Source organism: Chrysemys picta, chromosome 1 (genome assembly GCF_011386835.1).
Source record: "Chrysemys picta bellii isolate R12L10 chromosome 1, ASM1138683v2, whole genome shotgun sequence".
NCBI lineage: Eukaryota > Metazoa > Chordata > Testudines > Emydidae > Chrysemys > Chrysemys picta.
This window is the reverse complement of record NC_088791.1, coordinates 352,788,299-352,815,188: the sequence shown is the minus strand read 5'-3', so window position 1 is coordinate 352,815,188 and position 26,890 is coordinate 352,788,299. Positions and strand designations below refer to the sequence as shown.

Below are 26,890 nucleotides of genomic sequence, written 5' to 3'. Positions count from 1 at the left end.
CCTACATGCCTCCAACTTTCATCCAGACCACATCACACGATGCATTGTCTACAGCCAAGCTCTAAGATACAACAGCATTTGCTCTAATCCCTCGGACAAAGACAAACACCTACAGGATCTCTATCAAGCATATTTAAAACTACAGTACCCACCCAGGGAAGTGAAGACACAGATTGACAGAGCAAGGATGGTACCCAGAAGTCACCTACTACAAGACAGGCCCAACAAACAAAGTAACAGAACGCCACTACCTGTCACCTACAGCCCCTAACTAAAACCTTCACAGTGCATCATCAAGGATCTACAATCTATTCTGAAGAACTATCCCTGATTGTCACAGATGTTGGGAGCAGGCCAGTCCTCGCTTACAGACAGCCCCCCAACCTGAAGCAAATACTCACCAGCAACTACACAACAGAAACGCTAACCCAGGAAACAATCCCTGCAACAAACCCCATTGCCAACTCTGTCCGCATATCTATTCAAGGGACAGCATCATAGAACCTAACCACATCAGCCAAACCATCCGGGGCTCATTCACCTGCACATCTACCATTGTGATATGTGCCAGCAATGCCCCTCTGCCATGTACTTAGGCCAAACCGGACAGTCTCTATGCAAAAAAATAAATGGATGCAAATCAGACATCAAGAATTGTAACATACAAAAACCAGTAGGAGAGCACTTCAATCTCTCTGGACACCCAATGAAAGACTTAAACTGGCAATTCTTTAACAAAAAAAAAACATTAAAAGAGAATCCAAAAAGAATCTGCAGAACTGGAATTAATTTGCAAACTGGACACCATCAAATTAGGCCTGAATAAAGACTGGGAGAGGACGGGTCACTACAAAAACAACAAATCCTGAATCTTGGCAGGGGGTTAGATTAGCTAACCCTGGCGGTTCCTTCTCACCCTGTGGCTCTAGGATTCTAGGATATAAAATGCCAGTGTAGACCAGGCCTTAGTCAAACACAAGAGATTCACTAATGGATTGGCCATTGTAGGTGGTGCTGGTGGCACAACCGTTGGTTAAGCCTATCTGACACCTTCAATTAGGAGACCTCATTTTCCGTTTGCTTATAAATTTGCCAAACTTTAAGCATTTAGACAAAATTTCACATGCTGGGTGTCCGCTTCCGGCTGAATTCTATTTTTGAAGTTCCAGCATAACGTTTGAGCCTACTTCTCAAATGAAGATAGGAGAAAAGGTGTGTTGCCCATGCTGAAACATTCTTAGAATTGTTCGAGTGAGGACCCTAAGCACCTCCATGGACATAAAAGTCAGGTAACAGCCCCCACTCCCCCGTTAACAACCAGGCCTGAAATGCAAGAGGAGGAGGTGACAGTGTCTCTGCATTAACACAGCTGGCTCCTGAGGTCTTTACTCAGTTCTTACTCCCAAGGGAGTTTGCCTCAGTGGGGCCTGGGTAAACTATGGGCCTGGGCCTCAGAATTTTGGCCTTGTATTGTCCATCTACTAACACCTTTCATCCTGAAGAATACACTGTGGTAGTGAAATGCAGCCACCTTGGGGTGGAGGCCATCAGCCTGGGAGGGCACAGCAAAGATGGACATTTTAATCAATGATACTGAAGCAAACTCATCCCCTATGGCAAGGGCCCTTGGATGTTTAATGGCTGTGCAGAACGGAAAAGACCACAGACCTATTCTCTGTCCCATCACGTCCACGTTGCACTGGGTTTGTCGAGCAGGTGAGCTACTCAGCAACAAGTGGGCACCTTGATTCCTTAAACAGAAGTGTCTTTCCTGGGAATCCCCCTCAGGTAGCCGTGTTCCACACCTTTCTCACCCCAGCATCTGCAGCAACATCGCACACTGAGAGCTGACACAGGGGTGTGCACCATTTATAATATAGCTCTGTGCAATCCCAGGGGGGGTTCGCTCAGCCTCTAGCAGATAAGCGAGCATCTGAATGTAAACAGGCTGGAGACAAGCCTGTCTGGGCTTCTGTGCTCTTTATCCAACTTTGGGAGTAAACGGTAATTAAGGGACCTTCCCAAAGGGAGATGAGAACTCTGGGGCTCTGTGCTGAGTCAGAGAGGAATTGGCTGCTCTGTGCATTTGTGTATATTTAAAAATTATACTTGATTAGTAGGAAAACAAGTGATAATGCTTAAAACTCCATAGGGTCTGATCCCCTGTAAAGTCCCAGGAGCGATGGATAGATAGTAAACAGACAGATCTATAGGAAGATGCCTGAGAGGAGACACCAGCACTTTCTGCAGGCACACGGTGCTGTTACTAAGGGATCAGAGATCAGCAATTCTCCCCAGTAACTATCATCATACTGTGCAGGACCTTTCATTCAAGAATCTTCAAAACCCCTAGCAAAGGAAAGTCAGTATGACTATGCCCCATTAAACAGATAGGTAAACTGAGGAACGGGGATACATTATTTGGCCAAGGTTACACCGAGATTGAGTGCCAGGATGATAGACAGAACCCAGGCATCCTGACTTCTCTGCCATAACCATGATCTCTCTGTCACACCAAGAGGGAAATGGACTCCCACTCTGGCAGGGGCTGTGCGTTGGGAGGGATGCAGAGGAAAGGCTGGAAGAGGGAGCCTGAGCCTTCGCCATCCTCTCAAGATGAATCTCAGGTTTTCAGAACTAGCTAGAGGTTGTGAGCTCCCCACTCCTGTGAGGTGTGAAATCTGGGACTCCACTTCTGCTCCCACTCAGAAACCTGGCAACGCATCACAGTCACTGGGGCCGCTTTTGGTGAACAAACTAAAAAAAAAGCAACACCAACAGAATACTCCTGTGGATAGAGTACAGCTGGGGGCCTGCCTGGGGACAGAGGCCTCCCCCCAAAGCTTAGTCAGGCTTTCCAGGAGTCCCATCTAACAGGATGGGATGGAGCCTCCTAGTTAACTGGAGATGGTAGAAAGCACTAATCAGAGACACTGCTATGAGAGAGCTCATCGTCAGCAAGACATCCAAGAGCACTCCTCGACTACGGCCTGAATTGCCCAGGTGTAGATGTGAACCTTCAGCCAAAGGAGGCTTCAGCGTGGCGGTCAACCCTTTAAAATGCTTTGCTCTGCCCACCACATCACCTCTGTCTTGCTTGGGTTCAGATTCAGCCAGCTGTTCCTTCTGAGAACTGGGCCATGGTGGTGATTCTGGTTTGGTTGTATGGGAAGGACAGGAGGAGCTTGTTGTCACCTGCATACTGCTTGCGTTTGAGTCCATGTTGTGTGTCCAGTTCCCATAGTGGCTGCATGGAGATGTTGAAAAGCCCCAGAGAGAAATCTGATCCTTGTGGGATTCCACAAGGGAGGGGTCTAGTGCTGGAGGTGCAGTTTCCCACTACCATTATTTGGGTGTATCCCTCCAAGAAGGATTCAGACCATTTTAGTGCATCTCTCTGGTCTGCTGCTGCCTCTTATGTTAGACAGCGGTATCTCATGTTCAACAATGTCAAACAATCCAAAGAGGTCCAGGAGGATGAGCATGGATATATGCCCCCGCCATTGACAGGGGGAGATGGTCCATCACTGCTTCTAAAGCAGGGGAAGTGGATAGCATTTGATAGAAACGAGAAATTATAAAATATAGAAAATGGATAAGGGAAGCAAAAGACACCAGAGACAAATCCAAGGTTAGCAGGGCTGAGGCAAATAATAATAAGACTTTTTTAGTATATTAGAAACAAAGGAAATCCTAATAGTGTTATAGGCCTTTACTAGATGGAGATGGTAACACTGTTAATAGTGATGCACACGGGGAAAAAATGTTCAATAAAACTTTCTGTGTTGTATTTGGTAAAAGCAGGATGATGCACTCAGATCACATGAACTTCTTTCCAGTCCACTGGTAACTATGGCTGGGGGCGGCACCTACTAGGGTCAATAGGGAATCATCATCCAGTGGGGTTTTTTCTAGTGGTTCATGAAGGTCCTTAAGCACCTAAATCCCACTGATTTGGGCCTCTAAAGGCCTGGCTCATGGGCTGGAGAGAGGTGCCTATTTCCCCCTGGGACTGTCAGCTGTGAGTAGGATCATCTCTAGGCACCAGCAAAGCAAGCACGTGCTTGGGGCAGCACATTTCCAGCGGCAGCATTCCAGCCATCCTTTTTTTTTCCGGAAATATCCACCAATGTATGAAAAAAAATAATACACGAAGATAAAAAAAATCTCCAGTAGTGTGATAGGAGCGTGACGTGAAAAATATCAACATGACACGGCCACTCATAATGATAAATATGAACAACAACCTGACCAAAGATTATCTTTGCTAACTGATGAAGACGAAGAATCACAATCCTGGTCACGGTCCTGGCTGGCTGGAACAATCCATCCAAAATTTACTTCTTCAGCTGAAGAGTCCAGAAATGAAGAACTGTTACCCAAATCTAAAACTGAAGAGCAGTTATTGGAATGCGGAGAGACTGACATAGGATCGGATCCAAATACATGGCTGACAATAATTACTGATGCAATGCTGATGATTATTGTGAAAAAAGGTCCTTCAAAACTAGATCCTACATTTCAATATCTATGTAATGAGTGGAATTGTCGATTTATGCCATCCAGTATGAAGAAAAAAATGAAAAATGGGGAACAAATTAATTGATCATGGTTAATGTATTCAGAGACCAAAGATGTAGTTTTTTGGTTCTGCTGCAAACTGTTCTGTAACTTGGACATTCTTCTGGCAACTGCAGGTTTTAATGACTGGCAAAATTTGCATCAGCATTTGAAAGAACATGAAACATCAAAAAATCATTTATGCTCATTGACAAATTGGATTCTTTTAATTTATGAGAAACTAGGTACACCAAAAGTAGGGAGGGGGTTGTGAGTTCAATCCTTGAGGGGCAAATCAGTACTTGCTCCTTCTAGTGAAGGCAGGGGGCTGGACTCCATGACTTTTCAGGGTCCCTTCCAGCTCTATTAGATAGGTGTATATTTCTCTATATATAACACTAACATTTTTCATTATAGTGTATAGTTGAACCCAAAGTGTTTGTAATTGTGATTTTGTTAAAATTAAAAGAGTACACTTGTAGGAAAAAGTTTTATTTCACTAAGTACAAATTCTCTGTTTTCATTTTTTTTAATTTTAAACAGTCAGGAAAAAAAAAACATTGCAAAGTGGAAACATGTAAAAGCCCCCCCCAAAAGGGGGGGGGGGGAAACCAAAATTTTTTTGCTTGGGGGTGGCAAAAAACCTACAGCCGGTCCTGGCTGGAATGAGATAGGTAGGAGAGGTCAGCGCTTTCTTGCGCGAGACATAAGAACTTATATATGAACGACCATATTGCGTCAGACCAAAGGTCCATATATCCCAGTATCCTGTCTTCCGACAGTGGCCAATGCCAGGTGCCCCAGAGGGCATGAACAGAACAGGGAATCAGTAAGTGATCCATCCCCTGTCACGTAATCACAGCATCTGGCAAACAGAGGCCAGGGAAAGTGTTCGTGCAGTGGCAGCTCCAGGCACCAGCGCTCCAAGCGCGTGCCTGGGGCGGCAAGCTGCGGGGGGCGCCCTGCTGGTCCCTGTGAGGGTGGCAGTCAGGCAGCCTTCGGCGGCTTTCCTGCGGGAGGTTCGCCGGTCCCGCGGATTCGGCAGCAATTTGGCGGTGGGTACGCCAAAGCCGCGGGACTGGGGACCTCCGGTAGCTGTGCTTGGGGTGGCAAAAAAAGCTACAGCCGCACCTGCATGCATGCCCATCCTGGCTATTAGCCATCGATGGACCTATCCTCCATGAATTTATCTAGATCTTTTTTTTGCCAAATTTCAGTTTAATTGAATGCCCTCTTGATATTGTATTATGAGACAGGGGAAATACATTCTCAATGTACTCTCTACCAGTCAGTAATTAATAGACTTTTCTCATGTCCCCTCTTATTCATCTCCTTTGTAAAATAACAATCCCAGTCTTTTCAACCTCTCTCCCTATGAGAGTTTCCCCGGGCACTGGATCATTCTCATTGCCCTTTCTTGAACCCCCCTCATTCTGCAATATCCTGGGTGAGAAGGGTGCCCAGTACTGCACAGAGGAGTTCAGAGGGGGGCGAAACATTGACTAACTGATCTCATAGCATTGTATTTTCTGTAGGATTCCCCATTCCACTGTTCCTGGATCCCAATGTTTTTCTCAGTTTCTGTCTGGGTTTGCAGTGTAAGTAGGATTTCACAGAGCTGTGCACCATGACGCCCAGTTCTCTGTCCTGAGCTCATGCAGTTAAATTGGAACCTTGTTAGGCATTTCCCTCCAATGGGAATACACATTGCAGTTATTGACATCGAAGTTCATCTGCCGTCATGCTGACCATTCACCTGGCTTGGTTAGTGCCGTCTGGACTAGACTCCGATCTAAATATTCTGGTGCCATCTGTAAATGTTGGCAACACACTGCTCACCCCCTTTTTAGATTGTTAATAACTATAAAATACTTACCGTAGTATTTGTTATAAAGCTTGTAACCCCCTCACTCTGCTTTTCTCCCTTCACAGGCACCTGGACCTTTTCTGAGCCCAATCAATGCATCAACTACCTCATGTGGGGAAACTGGTTTTCACTGACCTCATCATGGAGTCCGGTGTCCGAGTGATGAGCCAAGGGCTGGGATGCCTCAGGAGACTTGGCTTCTAGTTAACCAGGGTGGTGAGACAGAAATTTACATTTGTTGCTGGCTTGGTATACTCTAATGAAAGAATAACCACCAGTCTGGGGTGAGTCTGCCCCATTTCTCAGCAGTTTTTCCTGAATTTGGCATCCTCAGCTGTGTCCCACTGAGGCACGGTGACACATGGACACAGAGTTCACTGTTGATAGGTGATTCACAGACTATTGCTCACTACTCCCAGGAGGTATCCCTCTTTTACAGATGGGGAAACTGAGGCAGCAGGAAGGGAAGTGCCTTGCGCTGGGAACTTATCCCACAAATTCCTAGCTGCCAATCCCTTGCTTAGTCTCTCTCAGACCTGGCTTGTACAGTCCATGCAGCAGGACAGAGGCATGGAGCTCTCTCTCCATTGGTTTCTCTAGTGCTGGGGATCTCCACTGATTTCCAGTGGGGCTGCACCCACTTACATGAGATGAGGATTTGGGGCAAGACATTTTACTAGAGATAAAGAATCTGCAGAGACCAGCGAGCTGGGAGTGAAGAGTCCCTGCTCTGCCATGGATATATTGGGTGACCTTGGTGTGGAAGTAGAGCAACGCCTGACAGGGATTGGAAGGGGATTTCAATTCAAACAGTCTCTTATGTGAGCAAGAGTCAGGCTAGCTGTAACCCAAATAATGCGAGATTTGTAGAAGCGAGGATTGTGTGAGGCGAGTGGGGAAAGAACTGTGTGAGAAGTTGTTGCAACCTTGTGTAGATAAGATGGAATGTAGACTAGATTCTAAATAAGTGAGAAAAATAAGATATCAGGATGACCTATGTATAAACAAAATGCTGCTGTTGCTCATTATTGTCTGTAACAAAAGGTATAAATGGTTGCTGTAATTGTTTACCTGGAGAGAGACCTGTTCAGCTCTCTCCCTCCACACAATTGCTTGAGATAATAAAGTATCTGACTTTGCTGCACCCAACCTGAGAGTGAGAACTGTGTTTTTCTCTGACAATCTGGGGGCTCATCCGGGATGGCAACACCTGCTGAGATAGTGGCCGCTGCTGCGGACTGTTCCCTTTCGAACCCCATGGTGCCACAAGAGAGGTAGGAGATGTTTTGAAATCTCTATTGGGGTGTCAGAAGAGGACTGTCCGTGGGTCCAGTCTGTCCCTGTTGGGCTTACGCAATCTGAACTTATTGACTGTGCAGCAGGATCAGAGGCAGAGCGGTGCTGAGGAACGGTTTTGCCGCTCCCAATAAGGTTAATGCTTAAGGGAAGCGCATTAGGTTAATGCACCAGTGCAGAGGGGTTGTGGTAACGCCCTCAGAGAAGAACACAGGTGTGTTCAGTCCGGACAGAGGGGCTGTGGTGACACCCTCAGGTTAAAAAAAAAAAGGAGGAAAAAGATAAAAAGAGGAGAAAACCAATGCATCATGGTATAAAGGAACAGAGGCCTTGGTGTGTGTGTGTGTGTGTGTGCGTGTGTGTGCGCGTGCCAACCAGTGTGATTGGAAAATGGGTGGGGGACAGTCTAAGCATTTCCCTTCACCACCTAAGGGTACCCCAGCATATTTGATGTTCATACATTATGGTCCTAAAACCTGCAGATAATTTGAGAATTGGAATCTTTACAGGCGTGAAAATCCATCTAAACAATAAAAAGAACAGGAGTACTTGTGGCACCTTAGAGACTAACAAATTTATTAGAGCATAAGCTTTTGTGGACTACAGCCCACTTCTTCGGATGCATAGAAGTGGGCTGTAGTCCACGAAAGCTTATGCTCTAATAAATTTATTAGTCTTTAAGGTGCCACAAGTACTCCTGTTCTTTTTACGGATACAGACTAACACGGCTGCTACTCTGAAACCATCTAAACAATGCCCATTAGAAGGTACCTTCAATCTAGATAAGATCATACATCTCAGAGGAGCTTTTAATCACCAAAAAGCCTCTGACACACAGTTGGAGCAATTTGTCTATCGAGGAAAGGAACGGGTTAATTCAAAATTCAGCTTGGCCCAGAGATAAAGAGAAAGTTGCTCTGCGTTCAAGGTCAAAAATCAGTGCAGACCAGGCTAAATACAAAGAAAAACTGCTTTCTGCCCCAGCTGGCTGTGAAAAAAAATATATAGACAGAGGCAAACCAAAGGCAATACAAGTTACAGGACTGAGATTACAATTGCAAAGCTTAACTGTCCAGTGAGATCCAACAGTCTGGCTTTGCGACCCTGGAGCCGGCGTGGTTTGGGGACGCTGAAGGAGCCACAGGCAGCCGGCCTGGACTGGAATCTCTGAAGAGACGCTGCAGGAGATCCCAGGGTGTAAAAGAACTGCCCTCCCAAGAGTGGAAGTTGGAGATTGCACAGCGCCTTCTCTGGACGTTATACACAGACGTGACCAGTCTGGAAAGTGGCTTAGAGTTTGGGGCATTAATGTTTTTTTCCCCCTGAGTGATGTGGGAGCATTTCCAACACTCTCTGTTGTTGGTTTATTATTTTATTAATGAAGCTTTAAAATTCAGTCATAATGCACACCATCTATTTGTTTTGCCCTTGTTATTTTATGTTTGCTTTGCTTGGTATTGTTGGTGTTATATGTTGAGAATTGCATGATTAAAAGTGTGCCCACTCTCAGCCGCAGTAAGTCTGAGAACCAGAGAGGGGTTTAGCATTCCTTTCTCCACCCCGATTGACTGGGATGGTGTCAGGTGGATCTACCCCCAGTCTAGCAGGACTGGGCAATAGTGAAGTTGGAGAAAAGGGAAGAGTTGTGTACTTGATAACTAGAATTGAGCAATTAAGAGCATAGATCATGAACCAGGCAGCAGCTCAAACCTATGCCCAGAGCAAGTCGCAAGCCTTGAGACAGGACTTCCAGGCAGAAAAGGAAGCACTGGCTAAGCAAGTACTGGTCTTTCAGGGACTTGTCAAAATTTAACCATTTGTGCTCAGCATACGCCGTAACAGCAGTGTGTTTGTCACAAGAGGAAGAGAATAGTTAAACGCCAATGGGCCATGCGTTTTGCCCAGGTGGCAAGCCTCACGAGGGAGGACTCGGGTAGCCTTGTGAGTAAGAATGTTTAAGGGAAGAGACCAGGAAGAGACCTAGCTAAATTGGTAGTGGAACAAAGCCGGTGCCCATGGAAGGGACGGTTCAGCGAGAAAAGCAGGATCGGGCCCAAGCGGGCAGGCAACAGATAGTGTATTTGGAAAACAGGTTGGAAACTTTGAGGTCATAGTGGAAGGAAAAGAGTAAGTAATTATAAGCGTGGGGATTTCAAATCTCCAGGACAATAATTGGAATGGTAAAATCTGAGTTGATTGAGTGTCCTTTTGGGAGACAAGCACGTGATTTAAGGAAAGAAAGTGAGACGTTAATTCTGTAGTTGCTAGAGGGAATCAAGCAGTGAAACTTGGCAGGAATGTCTAAGTAATCCAGGCAAGAAGTTATTTAAGTGGAATTATTCGATTATGAATAAATTAGTCGAATTTGCTGAAGAACACTCCTGCTGTGTACAATCTGTATTTTATAAGTTTGAGATGAATTGGTATTGTTAAAGTTGCAAAACCGAGAATACTTTTGCCAGACACAGGAAACTAGTGTTGTTTAATATGGTATTTAGCATTTAATCCTTAAGAACATAAGAACATAAGAAAGGCCGTACCGGGTCAGACCAAAGGTCCATCTAGCCCAGTATCCTGTCTACGGACAGTGGCCAATGCCAGGTGCCCCAGAGGGAGTGAACCTAACAGGCAATGATCAAGTGATCTCTCTTCTGCCATCCATCTCCACCCTCTGACAGACAGAGGCTAGGGACACCATTCCTTACCCGTCCTGGCTAGTAGCCATTAATGGACTTACCCACCATGAATTTATCCAGTTCTCTTTTAAACTCTGTTATAGTCCTAGCCTTCACAACCTCCTCAGGTAAGGAGTTCCACAAGTTGACTGTGCGCTGCGTGAAGAAGAACTTCCTTTTATTTGTTTTAAACCTGCTGCCTATTAATTTCATTTGATGACCCCTAGTTCTTGTATTATGGGAATAAGTAAATAACTTTTCCTTATCCACTTTCTCCACATCACTCATGATTTTATATACCTCTATCATATCCCCCCTTAGTCTCCTCTTTTCCAAGCTGAAGAGTCCTAGCCTCTTTAATCTCTCCTCATATGGAAACCATTCCAAACCCTTAATCATTTTAGTTGCCCTTTTCTGAACCTTTTCTAGTGCCAGTATATCTTTTTTGAGATGAGGAGACCACATCTGTACGCAGTATTCGAGATGAGGGTGTACCATTGATTTATATAAGGGCAATAATATATTCTCAGTCTTATTCTCTATCCCCTTTTTAATGATTCCTAACATCCTGTTTGCTTTTTTGACCACCTCTGCACACTGCGTGGACATTTTCAGAGAACTATCCACGATGACTCCAAGATCTTTTTCCTGACTTGTTGTAGCTAAATTAGCCCCCATCATATTGTATGTATAGTTGGGGTTATTTTTTCCAATGTGCATTACTTTACATTTATCCACATTAAATTTCATTTGCCATTTTGTTGCCCAATCACTTAGTTTTGTGAGATCTTTTTGAAGTTCTTCACAGTCTGCTTTGGTCTTAACTATCTTGAGCAGTTTAGTATCAGCTGCAAACTTTGCCATCTCACTGTTTACCCCTTTCTCCAGATCATTTATGAATAAGTTGAGTAGGATCAGTCCGAGGACTGACCCTTGAGGAACACCACTAGGGAGACCTACCAGGAACACCTGGAGAGAGACCTGTTCAGCTCTCTCCCTCCACGCAATTGCTAGAGATAATAAAGTATCTGATTTGCTGCACCCAACCAAAAGAGTGAGAACTCTGTTTTTCTCTGACATTGGGCACAGACTCTGCATGCATTAAATGGAGATTATTATTCATTATCTCTAGTGTGTTGCTATAAAGAAGTCCTAATCAGGGCCTTCAAGTCACACGCGGCACTGATTTGGTTCCTTGCAGCACATCATTGGCTCTACGCACTGTGCAGAGTTCCAGGCAGCGTGTGGTCCCTGGTAAACAAGCAAGGGGGGTCGGTCCTGGGGCCGGTTTTGTTCAACATCTTTATTAATGATCTGAATTATGGGATTAATTGCACCCTCAGCAAGTTTGCAGATGACACTAAGATGTGGGGGAGAGGGAGATAGGCTGGAGGGAAGCGATAAGATCCAGAGTGACCTAGACAAATTAGAGGATTGAGCCAAAAGAAATCTGATGAGGTTCAACAAGGACAAGTGCAGAGTCCTGCACTTAGGACAGAAGAATCCCATGCAGTGCTACAGTCTGGGGACTGACTGTCTAAGCAGCAGTTCTGCAGAAAAGGACCTGGGCATCACAGTGGATGAGAAGCTGGATATGAGTCAGCAGTGCGCCCTTGTTGCCAAGAAGGCTAACGGCATTTTGGGCTGTATTAGTAGGAGCATTGCCAGCAGATCGAGGGAAGTGATTATTCTCCTCTATTAGGCACTGGTGAGACTACATCTGGAGTATTGCATCCAGTTTTGGTCCCCCCAATATAGAAGGGATGTGTAGAAATTGGAGAGAGTCCAGCGGAGGGCAACAAAACTGATTAGGGGGCTGGGGCACATGACTTACAAGGAGACGCTGAGGGAACTGGATTGTTTAGTCTGCAGAAGAGAAGGGTGAGGGGAGATTTGATAGCAGCCTTCAACTACCCGAAGGGGGGATTCCAAAGAGGATGGAGCTCAGGTGTTCTCAGTGGTGGCAGGTGACAGAACAAGGAGCAATGGTCTCAAGTTGCAGTGGGGGAGGTCCAGGTTGGATATTAGGAAACGCTATTTTACTAGGAGGGCGGTGAAGCACTGGAAAGCGTTACCTAGGGAGGTGGTGGAATTTCCATCCTCAGAGGTTTTTAAGTCCCGGCTTGACAAAGCCCTGGCTGGGATGATTTAGTTGGTGTTGGTCATGCTTTGAGCAGGGGGTTGAACTAGATGACCTGTTGACATCTCTTCCAACCCTAATATTTTATGATTCTAAGAGAAGCCTGAAAACTGAGCTGTGTGGAAACCTGTTTTTGTGGCTGCGGTTTTTATCTGTTTCTTTAATAAATTCCTCCTGTTTAAGAAGGACTGAAATTCCACTGATCACGATACATAAATAGCCTCACTGCATCTAACACAAGCCAGGGGAGCAATGCCAGTTCACGGCCAGAGCCATGGTGCTGGGTAGGGAGGATGGGAGTGGGGGGTCAGGACTCCCGGTTCCTATTCTCAGCTCTGCCACCATCTCATTGGGTATCCTTGGATAAATCACTTTACCTCTCATTGGCTCAGTCCAGCGATAACATGGGGATAACGCTGCCTAGCAGCTTCGCTAAAGAGATTCTAGACGTAGTGATCAAAAGTGTCATGCAGAGCGTATGTTAGACTTAGCTTCACTAGTTCTAGATAAGGTGCCGTTTATATGTGTAAATACCTGGCTAATGGTAGCTGTGCCGTTTATCTCCCTCCGTGTGGGGCACCGAAGCCACTCCAGCCTCTGCCCAGCGTCCCACCTTCCCAGCTAATGCAGGGGACCATCCTTCCGCCTATCTCAGCTGTTGTCCTCCTAGCTTCAAAGCTGATCCCTGTCCCCGAGGCCTGGCTTAGGGCAAAGGGCTCCCTGACCAGGGACCCTGCCTGCTACTGGCTCCCAGTCAGGAGGAACAAAAGGGAACCAAAAGCTAAAGAAATAAGCCACACAATGGCCTCTTCTCTCAGGACTTTGTAGCTGAGCTTTAGGGCCCACAAGCTGTATGATGCACAGTCTCACCCGCCTGCAACACTAACCTGGTCCTACCCCCAGCTTCTTTTATACAGCTTCCCGGCTTCCCTTTCCGCTTCTCATCCGCCTATCGGCCCCAGCACTGCATCCATGTATCAGCTCCTGTCCCAGCCCCGAAGCAGAGGGAGCGCATCTGGGCGAGGAGGGAGGTTGAGATGATCCAGAAAGTTTATGCGGTTGGGGAGGAAAGGAGCGAGGAACAGGGATGTGACTCTGGGGAAAGTGGCAAATCAGAAGTGGGGTTTTGGGGGAAGAGGTGGAAAAGGGAGCGAGGCTTTGTGGGAATACTTGGGATGGGGGGAGGGGCCTTGTGGAAAGAGGTGGGGCAGGGGCCAGGACCTTGGGAAAAAGGTGGGGAAGGGCACGTGGCCTCAGCGGTCCAGGTATTAGCAATTAGAATGGTGCCAATCCTGTAACTTAGTGAGTTGTACAGAGACCAACTCCTCAGTTTGTCAAGCTGAGACAACAGGGTAAGGTCAGGAAACGGATTAATGTCACTATGACTGTCCAGTCAGTGATTCAGGGAAGAGAACCCAGCACCATGTCACCAGCCAGATCTGCATGGAGGTCAGTCTGAGAGCCAGAGCACCAGGGGAAAATGTTAGGTCCCTTCATGAGTTAAGAGCTGGAGCAGCCTACTCCGTATCTCTTTGATCCTCACCCCATAGATGATGGGATTTAGCATGGGGGGAATCAAGAGGTAGACATTGGCAAAGAGAATGTGGAAATGCGCAGGCACATTATGGCCAAACCGGTACATGAGGGAGGAGAAGAGACCTGGTATATAAAAGACTAAAATGACAAAGAGGTGGGAGCTGCAGGTCCCAAAAATCTTGAGCCGGGCATCCTTTGTGGGGAGGCTAAAGATGGCCCTGAGGATCTGGGTATAGGACACGGCGATCAAAATCACATCCAGACCCCTCACACAGAATAGCACAAAGAGGCCGTAGTAACTACTGGTGCGGGTGTCGGCGCAGGCCAGATTCACCACGGCTATATGCCCACAGTATGGCTGGGGGATGATGTTGCTTCTGCAATATGGCCATTGCCTCGCCAGGATGGGAATGGGCAGTATGACCATGCAGCCGCGCAGCATCACGGCCAGGCCGATCTTGGCCACAACGGGGTTTGTCAGGAGGGCGGAATATCTCAGAGGATTGCAGATGGCCACGTAGCGATCCAAAGCCATGGCCAAGAGGATCCCAGACTCCATCTCTAAGAAGCAGTGAAGGAAGTACATCTGTGTGAGGCAGGCACTGAAATTTATTTCCCTGGAATTGAACCAGAAGATGCTGAGCGATTTCGGCAGGGTAGATGTAGTCAGGACCAGGTCGGTGACGGCCAGCATGCAGAGGAAATAATACATGGGCCCATGGAGGCTCGGCTCGGTCTTCACAATGAACAGGATGGTGAAGTTTCCCAAGATAGCTATGATGTACATGGTGCAGAAGGGGATGGAGATCCAGATGTGGGCCGCCTCCAGGCCAGGAATGCCCTGCAGGATGAAGGTGGAGGGGTTCTTGAAAGCAGTTGTGTTGGAATCTGTCATGGAGTAGGGGAGAAGGTTTCCAACTCTGAGACAGAACGGTGTCTCCTGCATGTATTGTACGTTCCCCTGACTTCATGTATGTGCCCAGGGTCTAGGGTGATGATCGAAGTAAAAATGCCTGTATGGAGACACAATGTTCATTTAAGACATTAAATGTACCACTGGAGGCTGTTCTCATGGGTGAAGCAGATTGGTCGCTCTTCACACACTGAAAAATGACATTTTCATTATTCAGGTAAATGAACTGTGAACACATGACCCTACTAATGTCAATTCCATATTTAATGGTGCACTCTGCCTCAATAATTCCTATACATCCTGATGTGGGAAACCTTAATAGGCAGCAGCAGGAAACAAGAGTGTGAATACTTTTTATCCACCATTGCTTCTTAATGCAATGAAACCCAGGCTAGAGAGTCCATGCTGAAGGGAGTTCCCCATTCACCCAGTTGCTCAAAATCTGAGAGTAGAAAAAAAACAAAGTTTTGACAAAACATGTACCTGAGAGAAACATCCCAACTAGAAGACACTTCAAGGGAAAGACCTGGGCGTCATTGAAAGCATCTTGATGGAAACAACTGTTCATTCATAGTAGTGGCCAGACAAAGAAAATGATGGGATGCCTAAGGAATGGGATGGAGAATGCCCTGCTCTGGATCTGAGCTCAGTTTTGGTCATCCAGTCTCTATAAAGGATATAGCAGATAGAAAGGGGATTTCTGAGACAGGCTATGAGAATGGGGGAGGCTGCCAAATGCAGAATGAAAAGTCTGAGACTGTTTAGTTTAGAGAAGAGACAAAGAAGGGGGCGTATGATAGAGGAGAGGAAAATAAAGAATGGAACTGATTACATTCAAATGGACAAATTGAGAACAGTTCCCAACCAGTAACATCTATGACACTCCATGTTTCAAAAGGGCTAATTCCCCAAAGCTGAAGTAAATTATCATCAAAACCGATTGAGAGGAAAACTTTTGAGAGAAAAATGTGAATGAGAATTGGGTGTTCTTTATGAAGAGTTTATTAGATAGCTCAGAAGCCACAATTCCGCAGTCAAGGGTGTAGTCAACTTTGGCTAAAAACTCTGTTCAGTGGCAAAGTGAAGGCAGGAGTTAGTGGGAAAAAAGAAATATATAAACACACACACAAATAACTGGCTCTGTAATCTAGGGGAGAAATGCAGAGCAAGGCCCAATGGATGGAAGATGAAGCCAGACAAATACCAGCGGGAAGTAAGGGCCAAATTTTTAACACTGAAGGTGATTAACATTTGGAACAAACTGCAAAGGGAAATGGTGAATTTGCCAGCTCTGCATGTCTGTAAATCCAGACTGGATGTTGTTACTGGAAGATCTGCTTGAGGACTTGTTTACATTTAAAATGCTACAGTGGCCCTGCCTTATCGCTTCAGTGTACACACTACTTACACCAATGGCAGGGGTTCTCGCATCCACACAGGTAATCCATCTCCTCAAGAGGTGGTAGCTAACTGGATCAAAAAATTCTTCCATTGACCCTATGCCAACTATATCGGGGTTAGGTTGATACAGCTACAGCTCTCAGGGGTGTGGATTGTTTCGCTGTTGCAAAAAAAAGCAAATGTTACTTTTGGATGCATTAGCAGAGGCATCGCATGCAAGTCAAAGGAGGTGATAGTGCCGCTGTACTGGGTGCTGGTTCGGCCTCAGCTGGAGTACGGTGTCTAATTTTGGTCACCAATGTATAGGAAGGATGTAGAGAAACTGGAAATGATCAGAGACAAGCGACAAAAATGATGACAGGGAGAGAATTCAAGCCATAAGAGGAAAGGCTGAAGGAACTGGGTATGTTTAGTTTGGAAAAGAGGAGACTGAGGGGGGCATGGCAGCAGTCTTCCAGGATTTCAACAATTTCCACCCCACCATCAAATTCAGCCTGGACCATTCCACACAAGAGATCCACTTCCTGGACACTACAGTGCAAATAAGCGATGGTCACATAAATGCCACCCTATACCGGACACCTACTGACCGCTACACTTAGCTATATGCCTTTAGCTTTCATCCAGACCACATCACACGATCCATTGTCTACAGCCAAGCTCTAAGATACAACCGCATTTGCTCTAATCCGTCAGAGAGAGACAAATATCTACAGGATCTCTATCAAGCATCATAGGACCTAATCACATTAGCCACGCCATCAGAGGCTCGTTCACCTGCACATCTACCAATGTGATATATGCCATCATGTGTCAGCAATGCCCCTCTGTCATGTACTTTGGCCAGACCGGACAATCTCTATGCAAAAGAATAAATAGACGCAAATCAGACATCAAGAATTGTAACATTCAAAAACCAGTAGGAGAGCACTTCAATCTCTCTGGACACTCAATGACAGACTTAAAAGTGGCAATTCTTTAACAAAAAAAAATTAAAACTGACTTCAATGTGAATCTGCAGAACTGGAATTAATTTGCAAACTGGACATCATCAAATTAGGCCTGAATAAAGACTGGGAGTGGATGGGTCACTACAAAAAGTAATTTTCCCTCTGCTCATACTCACACTTTCTTGTCAACTGTTGGAAATGGGCCGCCTTGATTGCATTGGCCTCATTAGCACTACAAAAGTAATTTCCCCTCGCTTGGTATTGACCCCTTCTTGTCATCTGTTGAGAACAGGTCACATCCACCTTAAGTGAATTGGCTCGTTAGCACTGACCCCCAACTTGGTAAGGCAACCCCCATCTTTTCATGTGCTAGAATATATATTCTGCTTACTGTATTTTTCACTCCATGCATCTGATGAAGTGGGTTTTAGCCCACCAAAGTTTATGCCAAAAGAAATGTATTAGTCTCTAAGGTGCCACAAGGACTCCTCATTGTTTTTGCTAATACAGACTAACATGGCTACCGCTCTGAAATAAAAAGTTTTTCACTCTTGCCACAGAGGACAGGACAAGAGGCAATGGGTTCAAATTACAGCATAGCAGATTTAGATTAAATCTCAGGATAAACTGCCTAAATGTAGGCACAGGAGGACAATGGAACAGACGCCTCGGGAAATCATGGAGGCTCCTTTACTGCAGGTTTTCTACAGGAGGCTGGACAGTCATCTGTCCTGGATGGCTTAGACACAACAAATCCTGAATCTTGGCAGGGGGTTAGATTAGCTAACCCTGGCGGTTCCTTCTCACCCTGTGGCTCTAGGATTCTATGATATAAAATGCCAGTGTAAACCAGGCCTGAGTCAAACACAAGGGATTCACTAATGGATTGGCCATTGGAGGGGGTGCTGGTGGCACCACCGTTGGTTAAGGCTGTCTGACACCTTCAATTAGGAGACCTCATTTTCAGTTGCTTATAAGTTTGTTCCAGTGAAGAGCCCAAGCACCTCCATGGAGATAAAAGACAGGTAATAGCCCCCGCTCCCCTGTTAACAACCAGAGCCCTGAAATGCAAGAGGATGAGGTGACAGTGTCTCTGCATTAACACAGCTGGCTCCTGAGGTCTTTATTCAGTTAGTTCTTACTCCAAAGGGAGTTTTGCCTCAGTGGGACTTGGGTAAACTACGGGCCAAGGCCTCAGAATTTGGCCTTGTATTGTCCATCTACTAACACCTTTCATGCTGAAGGATTCACTGTGCCAATGAAATGCAGCCACCTTGGGTTGGAGGCCATCAGCCTGGGAGGGCACAGCAAAGAGGGACATTTTAACCCATGATGCTGAAGCAAACTCATCCCCTGTGGCAAGGGCCCTTGGATGTTTAATGGCTTTGCAGACCTATTCTCTATCCCATCACGTCCACGTTGCACTGGGTTTGTCGAGCAGGTGAGCTCCTCAGCAAGAAGTGGGTACCTGTGAATCCTTAACCAGAAGTGCCTTCTCCGGGAATCCCCCTCAGGTAGCCGTGTCCCACACCTCTCTCACCCCAGCATCTGCAGCAACATCCCACACCGAGAGCTGACACAGGGATGTGCACCATTTATAATATAGCTCTGTGCAATCCCAGGAGGGGTTGAAGAGCCTCTAGAGGATAAGCGAGAATCTGAATGTAAACAGGTTAAAGACAAGTCTGTCTGGGCTTCTGTGCTCTTTATCCTGCTTTGGGAGTAAACAGGAATTAAGGGACCTTCCCAAAGGGAGATGAGAACTCTGGGGCTCTGTGCTGAGTCAGGAAGGAATTGGCTGCTCTGTGCATTTGTGTATATTTAAAAATTATAGTTGATTAGTAGGAAAACTAAGGATAATGCTTAAAACTCCATAGGGTCTGATCCCCTGTAAAGTCCCAGGAGCGATGGGTAGATAGTAAACAGACAGGTCTATAGAAAGATGCCTGAGGGGAGACACCAGCACTTTCTGCAGGCACACGGTGCTGTTACTAAGGGATCAGAGATCAGCAATTCTCCCCAGTAACTATCATTAAACTGTGCAGGACCTTTCACTGAAGGATCTTCAAAACACCTAGAAAAGGAAAGTCACTATGACCATAGCGCCATTAAACAGATAGGTAAACTGAGGCACCGGGAGCCGTTATTTGGCCAAGATCACACAGGGTGGCAGGATGATAGACAGAACCCAGGCGTCCTGACTTCCCTGCCATAACCAAGATCTCTCTGTCATGCCAGAGGGAAATGGACTCCCGCTCTGGCAGGGGCTGTGCGTTGGGAGGGATGCAGAGGAAAGGCTGGAAGAGGGAGCCTGAGCCTTCGCCATCCTCTCAAGGTGAATATGAGGTTTTCAGAACTAGCTGGAGGTTGTGAGCTCCCCACTCCTGTGAGGTGTGAACTCCGGGACTCCACTTCCGCTGCCACTCAGAAACCTGCCAATGCATCAAATTGAAATCTAATGTTCCAGAATGAGTCAGTCTTTCCAGGACTGCCCCGGCTGGAGGATCCTTGGATTCCCACAGCTGAACTCTCTGCCTGCTCATCTGGCTAATCGGGGTATTTCTATGCTGCGGAGCACCTGGGTTTTTAAGCACTGAAATGAGATGGAATGAATTCTCCTGACAAGGGCAAGAGGAGTGTCATGTCCACCTGTATTGAAGTTACTAACACTCTGGCTACAGACCAAGGTCAAACCATGCTGGCCAGCCACAAAGGCAAAGGGGGGGAGGGGCTGATTTGGCTGCATTATTATGTTGATTATTTATGATTGTTATTTGTGTTGTGGAAACCTACAGAGGCCCCGCTCCAGTTCAGGGCCCCTTGTGTGGGGCCCTTCGCAAACACTGAAGGAGAAATAGACCCTGCCGCAAGAAGCTTATAAGTCAAATTAATACAAGCTGTGTGCAACAAACCAGAAAGCGGATAGGTGGGGAGATGGGGGAGTAACATTGCTAAGAATGGGGGGTTACACAGGCTGCTGGGTGCGGGTGAGACAGCTGAAACGCCCAGCCCTGCCCTGGCTGTTAGAAGTATGTCCCGGGCCTTTAAGAGCAGAGCACGTGTTCAGGGGAACCTGACTGGGGCTGACAAGAATGGGCCTTTGGGTGGTGGCTGCACCCAACACACAGCTGGGAGTCAATGCTTCTCCATTAGCTTTTCTTAAATTGCTTTAGTTCTAATCACTCCTTCCTTCTTGGAGTGCAGACTGAGCCTCCGTCTCATGAATTCCCAAAACAACCCCTGGTACCAGAGAGGAAACCAGAGGAGAGGGCGGAGGTAACAGGGCTGTGGTGAAGGAACAAAGAATCCATTCTGGAAACGGAACAACTGAAACCCCCCAAGGACTTGAAACTCTCGGGTAATGCAGCAGACTCCGGGAAGAGACTTTGGCAGAGTTTTGAGATATATCTATGCAAGCAGCTGGGTTTGATTAGAAGGGAGACCAGCAGAAAATAGCAATCCTCTTAAACAGTGCAGGACTTGAGGCAGTGGACGGTTTTACTACATTAGCACTTTTGTCGGTAAAACTATTCTCTGTCAGGGTTGTGAAAAAAACCACACTCCTGACCGACAAAAGTTTCACCAAAAAAGCGCTGGTGTGGACAGCCCCATGTTGGCAGGAGACGCTCTCCAGCCGACACAGCTCCTGCCGCAGAGTAGGGGTGGTTTAATTATGATGGCGGGGAGCTCTGTCCTGCCAGCATAGAGCGGCTACACAGCAGACCTTGCTGTGGCGCGGCTGCTGCAGTACATTTGTGCTGCTGTAAGGTGTGTAGTGTAGACATAGCCCCGGTGAGGCAGAGAGAGCAGGTTATTACACACGTTACAGAAATGTGAAGAGCCTTGTGTAGCGCAAAAAAGCAAAACATTCGAAAGGTGAAAGTTTCACCTTAGAAGAGAAAACGAAGGTGAATCCTTTGAAGAATTCCTAACTGAGGTGAAGCTAATGAGCCCAACCTGCAACAGTGCTCAGGCCGGTGGGGTCGGAGCAGGAGTTCAGTCCAAATTCAGTGCACCTGGAATTATAGAAATAGCAGAAACACAACGGTTTGGTTCGTGCACTGAAGGACTCTGGGAGTGTTGTAGAGAGAGACGTAGGGGTGCACAAAGAATCACAGGCAGTCTGGTTCATTTCCTATCAGTGGCATTGAGTAGCAAGCATAATTGAACACTGAATTTCCTGTGTTCCTTTCAACCTGCCCAGACCCGAAATGTGGCACCCAGGGTGTGACAAGGACCCAGACTGAGGCCCACACAAATATTACCCCCTCAGGGAACTCTAGATAGATTTGTAGATTAAATGGCCAGGAGGGACCCTGCTCTGACCTCCTGCATTGCAGAGGCCGAAGGACTGCCCTGGATTAATTCCTGTTTGAACTAGAGCAGATATTTGGAAAAAAAAATCCCATCTTGATTGAAACGTGGCCAGTGATGGAGACACCCCATGATCCTTGCTAAAGTGTTTCAATGGTCAGTTACCCCCAGTGATGACAAATTCCACAAGGTCTCTAATTTCAATTTGTCTACGTTCAATGCCCAGCCACTGACTCTTGTTAGACTTTTACCTTCTAGCTTTAAAAGCCCGCTCTTATCACATTTCTGTTTCCATTTATAAGTGCTGATAGAATGCAATCACCTCACTCCATAACCATTTCCTCGTTAAGAGACTGAGCTCAATGAGGAACTGAGGCCGCCTTCCACTGCCCCACCCCCAAAAAAGTTCTCTCTCCTGCACTGATGAGCTTTAACCCTGCTGTCAAGAGTCCCATTGTGCCAGAGAAGTGCAGTTGCTTGAACTTAGGGTCTGTCAGTCCCAAGGCCTTTGGGTACATTGAAGGTAAGGAGCAAGACCTTGAACTTGACTTGATGTTCTCTGGGAAACCAGTGTCGAGCACGGAGAACAGGTCTGATGTGCTCACAGTAGCGTGTGTTGCTGTGGAGACTCTCTGCAGCCTTAGGTACCAGTTGGAGTTTCGTAAGCAGTGAAGATGTCCTGCCCAAGTATATTCCATTTCCACAGTCCAGACAGGAGTGACTAAGGTCTATGTAACTAAAGCCAGCTTGACAGCTTCCCCCAAAATGGACTTTGCTGAAAGTCACTGAGTTCTGCACTAACAAGCTCTGTTCTACGCTGTGTTCCAGTCAACTAATAAACCCTTAAGTGTTACAACGCTGGCTGAGAGTGACGGCTGACTATGAAGTTGGGGTGCAAGGCCCTCTGGCTTCCCCAGGGGTCCCGTCCAGGTGGACCCGCCTAGGGGAAGTGTACGGTGTGAACAGGGATGCTGAATGCTCTGAGGTCAGACCAGGATGGCCGTAGCCGAGGTCTTTGCCCTTGACAGCGAGTTCTGAGTGTCGTCGTAGTACCCAGAGTCCTCGCTGGCTTCACACAGAGCAATTCCAGAGCTTCAGAACTGTGACTCCATCACAGACTTGCCATCCACAGAGAGTCTGTGGTACAGTTTAGTTCATTTCAGGTTTTTCCTTTATTTGAGTCTATTCCTACTTTCACATATAGTGCCAGTCCCCCACCCGCATGACCTGTTCTGTCCTTTCAATATATTTTGTACCCTGGTATTACTGTGTCCCACTGATTATCCTCATTCCATCTGCTATGCCTATTATATCAGTATCCTCATTTAATGCGAGGCACTCTAGTTCACTCAGGTACGTTCCTGGCTGTGGACGGCTGTATAAGTGCAATACCTGCCAGAGTTTTGTGGCTTCACACAGCCTCACAATGTAAGAGGGATACCCCACGTGGGTGGGACAGAGGGCTCAGATGTCCCACAGTCCTGGTTGCACCCCAGGAAAGCTATCACAGGAGGTCGGTCCTTTGGGCTACTCCCAGAAAACACAGGGACTCTCACAAGATCCCCTCTCTAGGCAAGTTGTTCGAAGCCAAGGGGGATGGCTGGCGATGCCTGTAAGAAACAGCCAAGTTCACGGAGGTCCAGCTCTCACTTTTAAAAGAACTCTTTCCTCTTTTCTTTGTACAAGGACAAGGCTCCCTGCATCAAAACACATTTTTATCTGCTCTTCCCATCCTCCAGTGGCTCCAGTGTCCCACCTGCTTGCTCTGGAAGAACCCAGGCAATGCCCCTTCCTCAGGTGGCTAGAAGCTGTAGCACCATCATGGAACGAGAACATGGTGTGATGCTGTATGATTGAATATGACCATGTATATCATATTTGTTACCACTGTTATACAACTGCAACAAATCTCGTGCAAAGTATGTCCTGTCAGGAGTCAAAGGAAAAATTATGATTCCCTAAGTATGATTATCCTGTTTATCGACATGCATCATATTTGTGTCTGAAGTTATGAATATTGGTGATGTACTGGCATGGGCTTTGGGACAGTAACATTCCATGCATAGGGCAGAGGATATAAAAGAACCCCTCAGACATCTCCACCTTGTCTTCATTTCCCTGCACTGGATTTCCAACACAGAAGCTCTGAACAAAGACTGATGACCACCAACCAGCTTGGGTAATTTCCAGAGAGACTTTTGCAAGCCAGCAGTTTATACCATCACTGCTGTGATCCCGATCCCTAAACACTGAAAAATCACTTGTATGTATCTGACCTATAAACCATTTATAGCTCCTCTTCTTTTATTTATTATTAAACCTTTACTTTTTAATTGCTAAAGGATTGGCAGCAGAGTGATCACTGGGTAAGATGTGAGTTATACACTGCCCTGGCTAAGTGGCTGGTCTCTTGAGATTAGAAGGACACTATATGTGGTGAAACTGGTTTTCACTGACTGCTCATCATGGAGTCCAGTGTCAGTGATGAGCCAAGGGCTGGGATGCCTCAGGAGACTTGGCTTCTAGTTAACCAGGGCGGTGAGACTGAAATTTACATTTGTTACTGGCTCGGTATAATCTAATGACAGAATAACCACCAGTCTGGGGTGAGTCTGCCTCATTTCTCAGCAGCTTGTCCTGAATTTGGAATCCTCAGCTGTGTCCCATTGAGGCACGGTGACACATGGACACAGAGTTCACTGTTGATAGGTGATTCACCAACTATTGCTCACTACTCCCAGGAGATAGCCCCCTTTTACAGATGGGGAAACTGAGGCAGCAGGAAGGGAAGTGTCTTGCACTGGGAACATAGGCCAGGAGTCCCAAGATGACAATCCCTTGCTTAGTCTCTCTCAGACCTGGCTTGTACGGTCCATGCAGCAGCACAGAGGCATGATGTTCTCTCTCCATTGGTTTCTCTAGTACTGGGGATCTCCAGTGATTTTAGTGGGGCTGCATCCACTTACATGAGTTGAGGATTTGGGGCAAGACATTTTATTAGAGATAAAGAATCTGCAGAGACCACTGAATCCGGAGTGAAGAGTCCCAGCTCAGCCACGGATATACTGGGTGACCTTGGGCACAGCCTCTGCATGCATTAAATGGAGATTAGTATTCATTATTTCTAGTGTGTTGCTATAAAGAAGTCCTAATCAAGTCTTCAAGTCACATGTGGCGCTGATTTGGTTCCTTGCAGCACATCATTGGGCTCTACACACTGTGCAGAGTTCCAGGCAGCTTGTGGTCCCTGGTAAACAAGCAAGAGGGATCGGTTCTGGGGCTGGTTTTGTTCAACATCTTTATTAATGATCTGAATGATGGGATAGATTGCACCCTCAGCAAGTTTGCAAATGACACGAAGCTGGGGGGAGCTGTAGATACACTGGAGTGTAGGGATAGGGTCCAGAGTGACCTAGACAAATTGGAGGATTGGGACAAAAGAAATCTGAAGAGATTCAACAAGGACAAGTGCAGAGTCCTGCACTTAGGACAGAAGAATCCCATGCACTGCTACAGGCTGGGGACTGACTGGCTAAGCAGCAGTTCTGCAGAAAAGGACCTGGGGGTTACAGTGGACGAGAAGCTGGATATGAGTCAGCAGTGTGCCCTTTTTGCCAAGAAGGCCAACGGCATATTGGGCTGTATTAATAGGAGCATTGCCAGCAGATCGAGGGAAGTGATTATTCCCCTCTATTCGGCACTGGTGAGGCTACACCTGGAGTATTGTGTCCAGTTTTGGTCCCCCTACAAAAGGGATGTGGGCAAATTGGAGAGAGTCCAGCGGAGGGCAACGGACATGATTGGGGCCTGGGGCACATGACTTACGAAGATAGGCTGAGGGAACTGGGGTTATTTAGTCTGCAGAAGAGACGAGTGAGGGGGGATTTGATAGCAGCCTTCACCTACCCAAAGAGGGGTTCCAAAGAGGATGGAGCTCGGCTGTTCTCAGTGGTGGCAGATGACAGCACAAGGAGCAATGGTCTCAAGTTGCAGTGGGGGAGGTCTAGGTTGGATATTAGGAAACATTATTTCACTAGGAGGGTGGTGAAGCACTGGAATGGGTTACCTAGGTTGGTGGTGGAATCTCCATCCTTAGAGGTTTTTAAGGCCCGGCTTGACAAAGCCCTGGCTGGGATGATTTAGTTGGTGTTGGGCCTGCTTTGGAGTAGATGACGTCCTGAGGTCTCTTCCAAACCTAATATTCTATGATTCTAAGACAAGGCTGAAATCTGAGCTGTGTGGAAAGCTGTTTTTGTGGCTGTAGTTTTTAGCTGTTTCTTTAATAAATTCTTCCTGTTTAAGAAGGACTGAAATTCCACTGATCGTGACAAACAAATAGCCTCACGGCATCTAACACAATGCAGAGGAGCAATGCCAGTGCATGGCCAGAGCAATGGTGCTGGGGGTCAGGACTCCTGGTTCTTATTCTCAGCCCTGCTACTGACTCATTGTGTGGCCTCGGGTAAATCACTTTACCTCTGTGTGGCTCAGTCCATCAATAACATGGAGATAACGCTGTTAGGGGGCTTATTCCTTCACCCTCTCACTTCCCTGGTCCTTCTCGCATGAACAGAGAGCAGCAATACCCGAACTCCGAAGGTGCAAACAATTCGATGTTCATTGGGGTGAACTTCCAGCAAGCAATGATTCCAAGTTCCTTCCTCAGTGTCCCCCTTCCCAGCTCTGACATCACAGAGCCTTGCCTGTGTCCCTGTTCCCATTCCCCCCGCCCCTTTAGCGAAACATGATTCCAATTCCCCCATCCCATTCCCTGTTCTCATCCCCCCTTACTTCCTGATTGACTGCAGACTATATAGTAAAGCTTGAGTTCTACTTAGCTGTAACTGAACTAATCATTTTACTGAAATGTAACTAATCAATTCTAACATATTGTAACATGATTATTTAACCAATTATATCCTATTCCCTTAATTGGTTTACACCCAACAAAATTAATTATACAGCAGACAGAAACAATCACAGAACCAGACAGAGATTATACAGACAATCAATAGGGAAGTGGAGACTACAGTGATAGAACAATACAGAAATGAGGATTTCACATCCCAGCTATTGATAAGTGAGTTCTTGCCAGACAGGATGCTATCAAACTGTCTCCTTTTACATCTTCTAGGCTCTTCCCTTTCTCTGGAGGTGACAGGACACAAATCTGACATCAGGAATCAAAATACTCAAAAACCAGTGGGAGAACACTTTAACCTGTCTGGTCATTCAGTG

General features: G+C 46.5%; 1 protein-coding gene across 1 annotated transcript; it reads right to left on the bottom strand.

The window, feature by feature from the left end:
• Positions 1 to 14,021: 14,021 nt before the first annotated feature.
• LOC103307030 (olfactory receptor 52R1-like) lies at positions 14,022 to 15,020 on the bottom strand. Its single transcript, XM_024113433.2, has one exon. It carries the CDS (start codon positions 15,018 to 15,020, stop codon positions 14,022 to 14,024), a length of 999 nt encoding a protein of 332 aa, XP_023969201.2.
• Between the last annotated feature and the right edge of the window lie 11,870 nt (positions 15,021 to 26,890).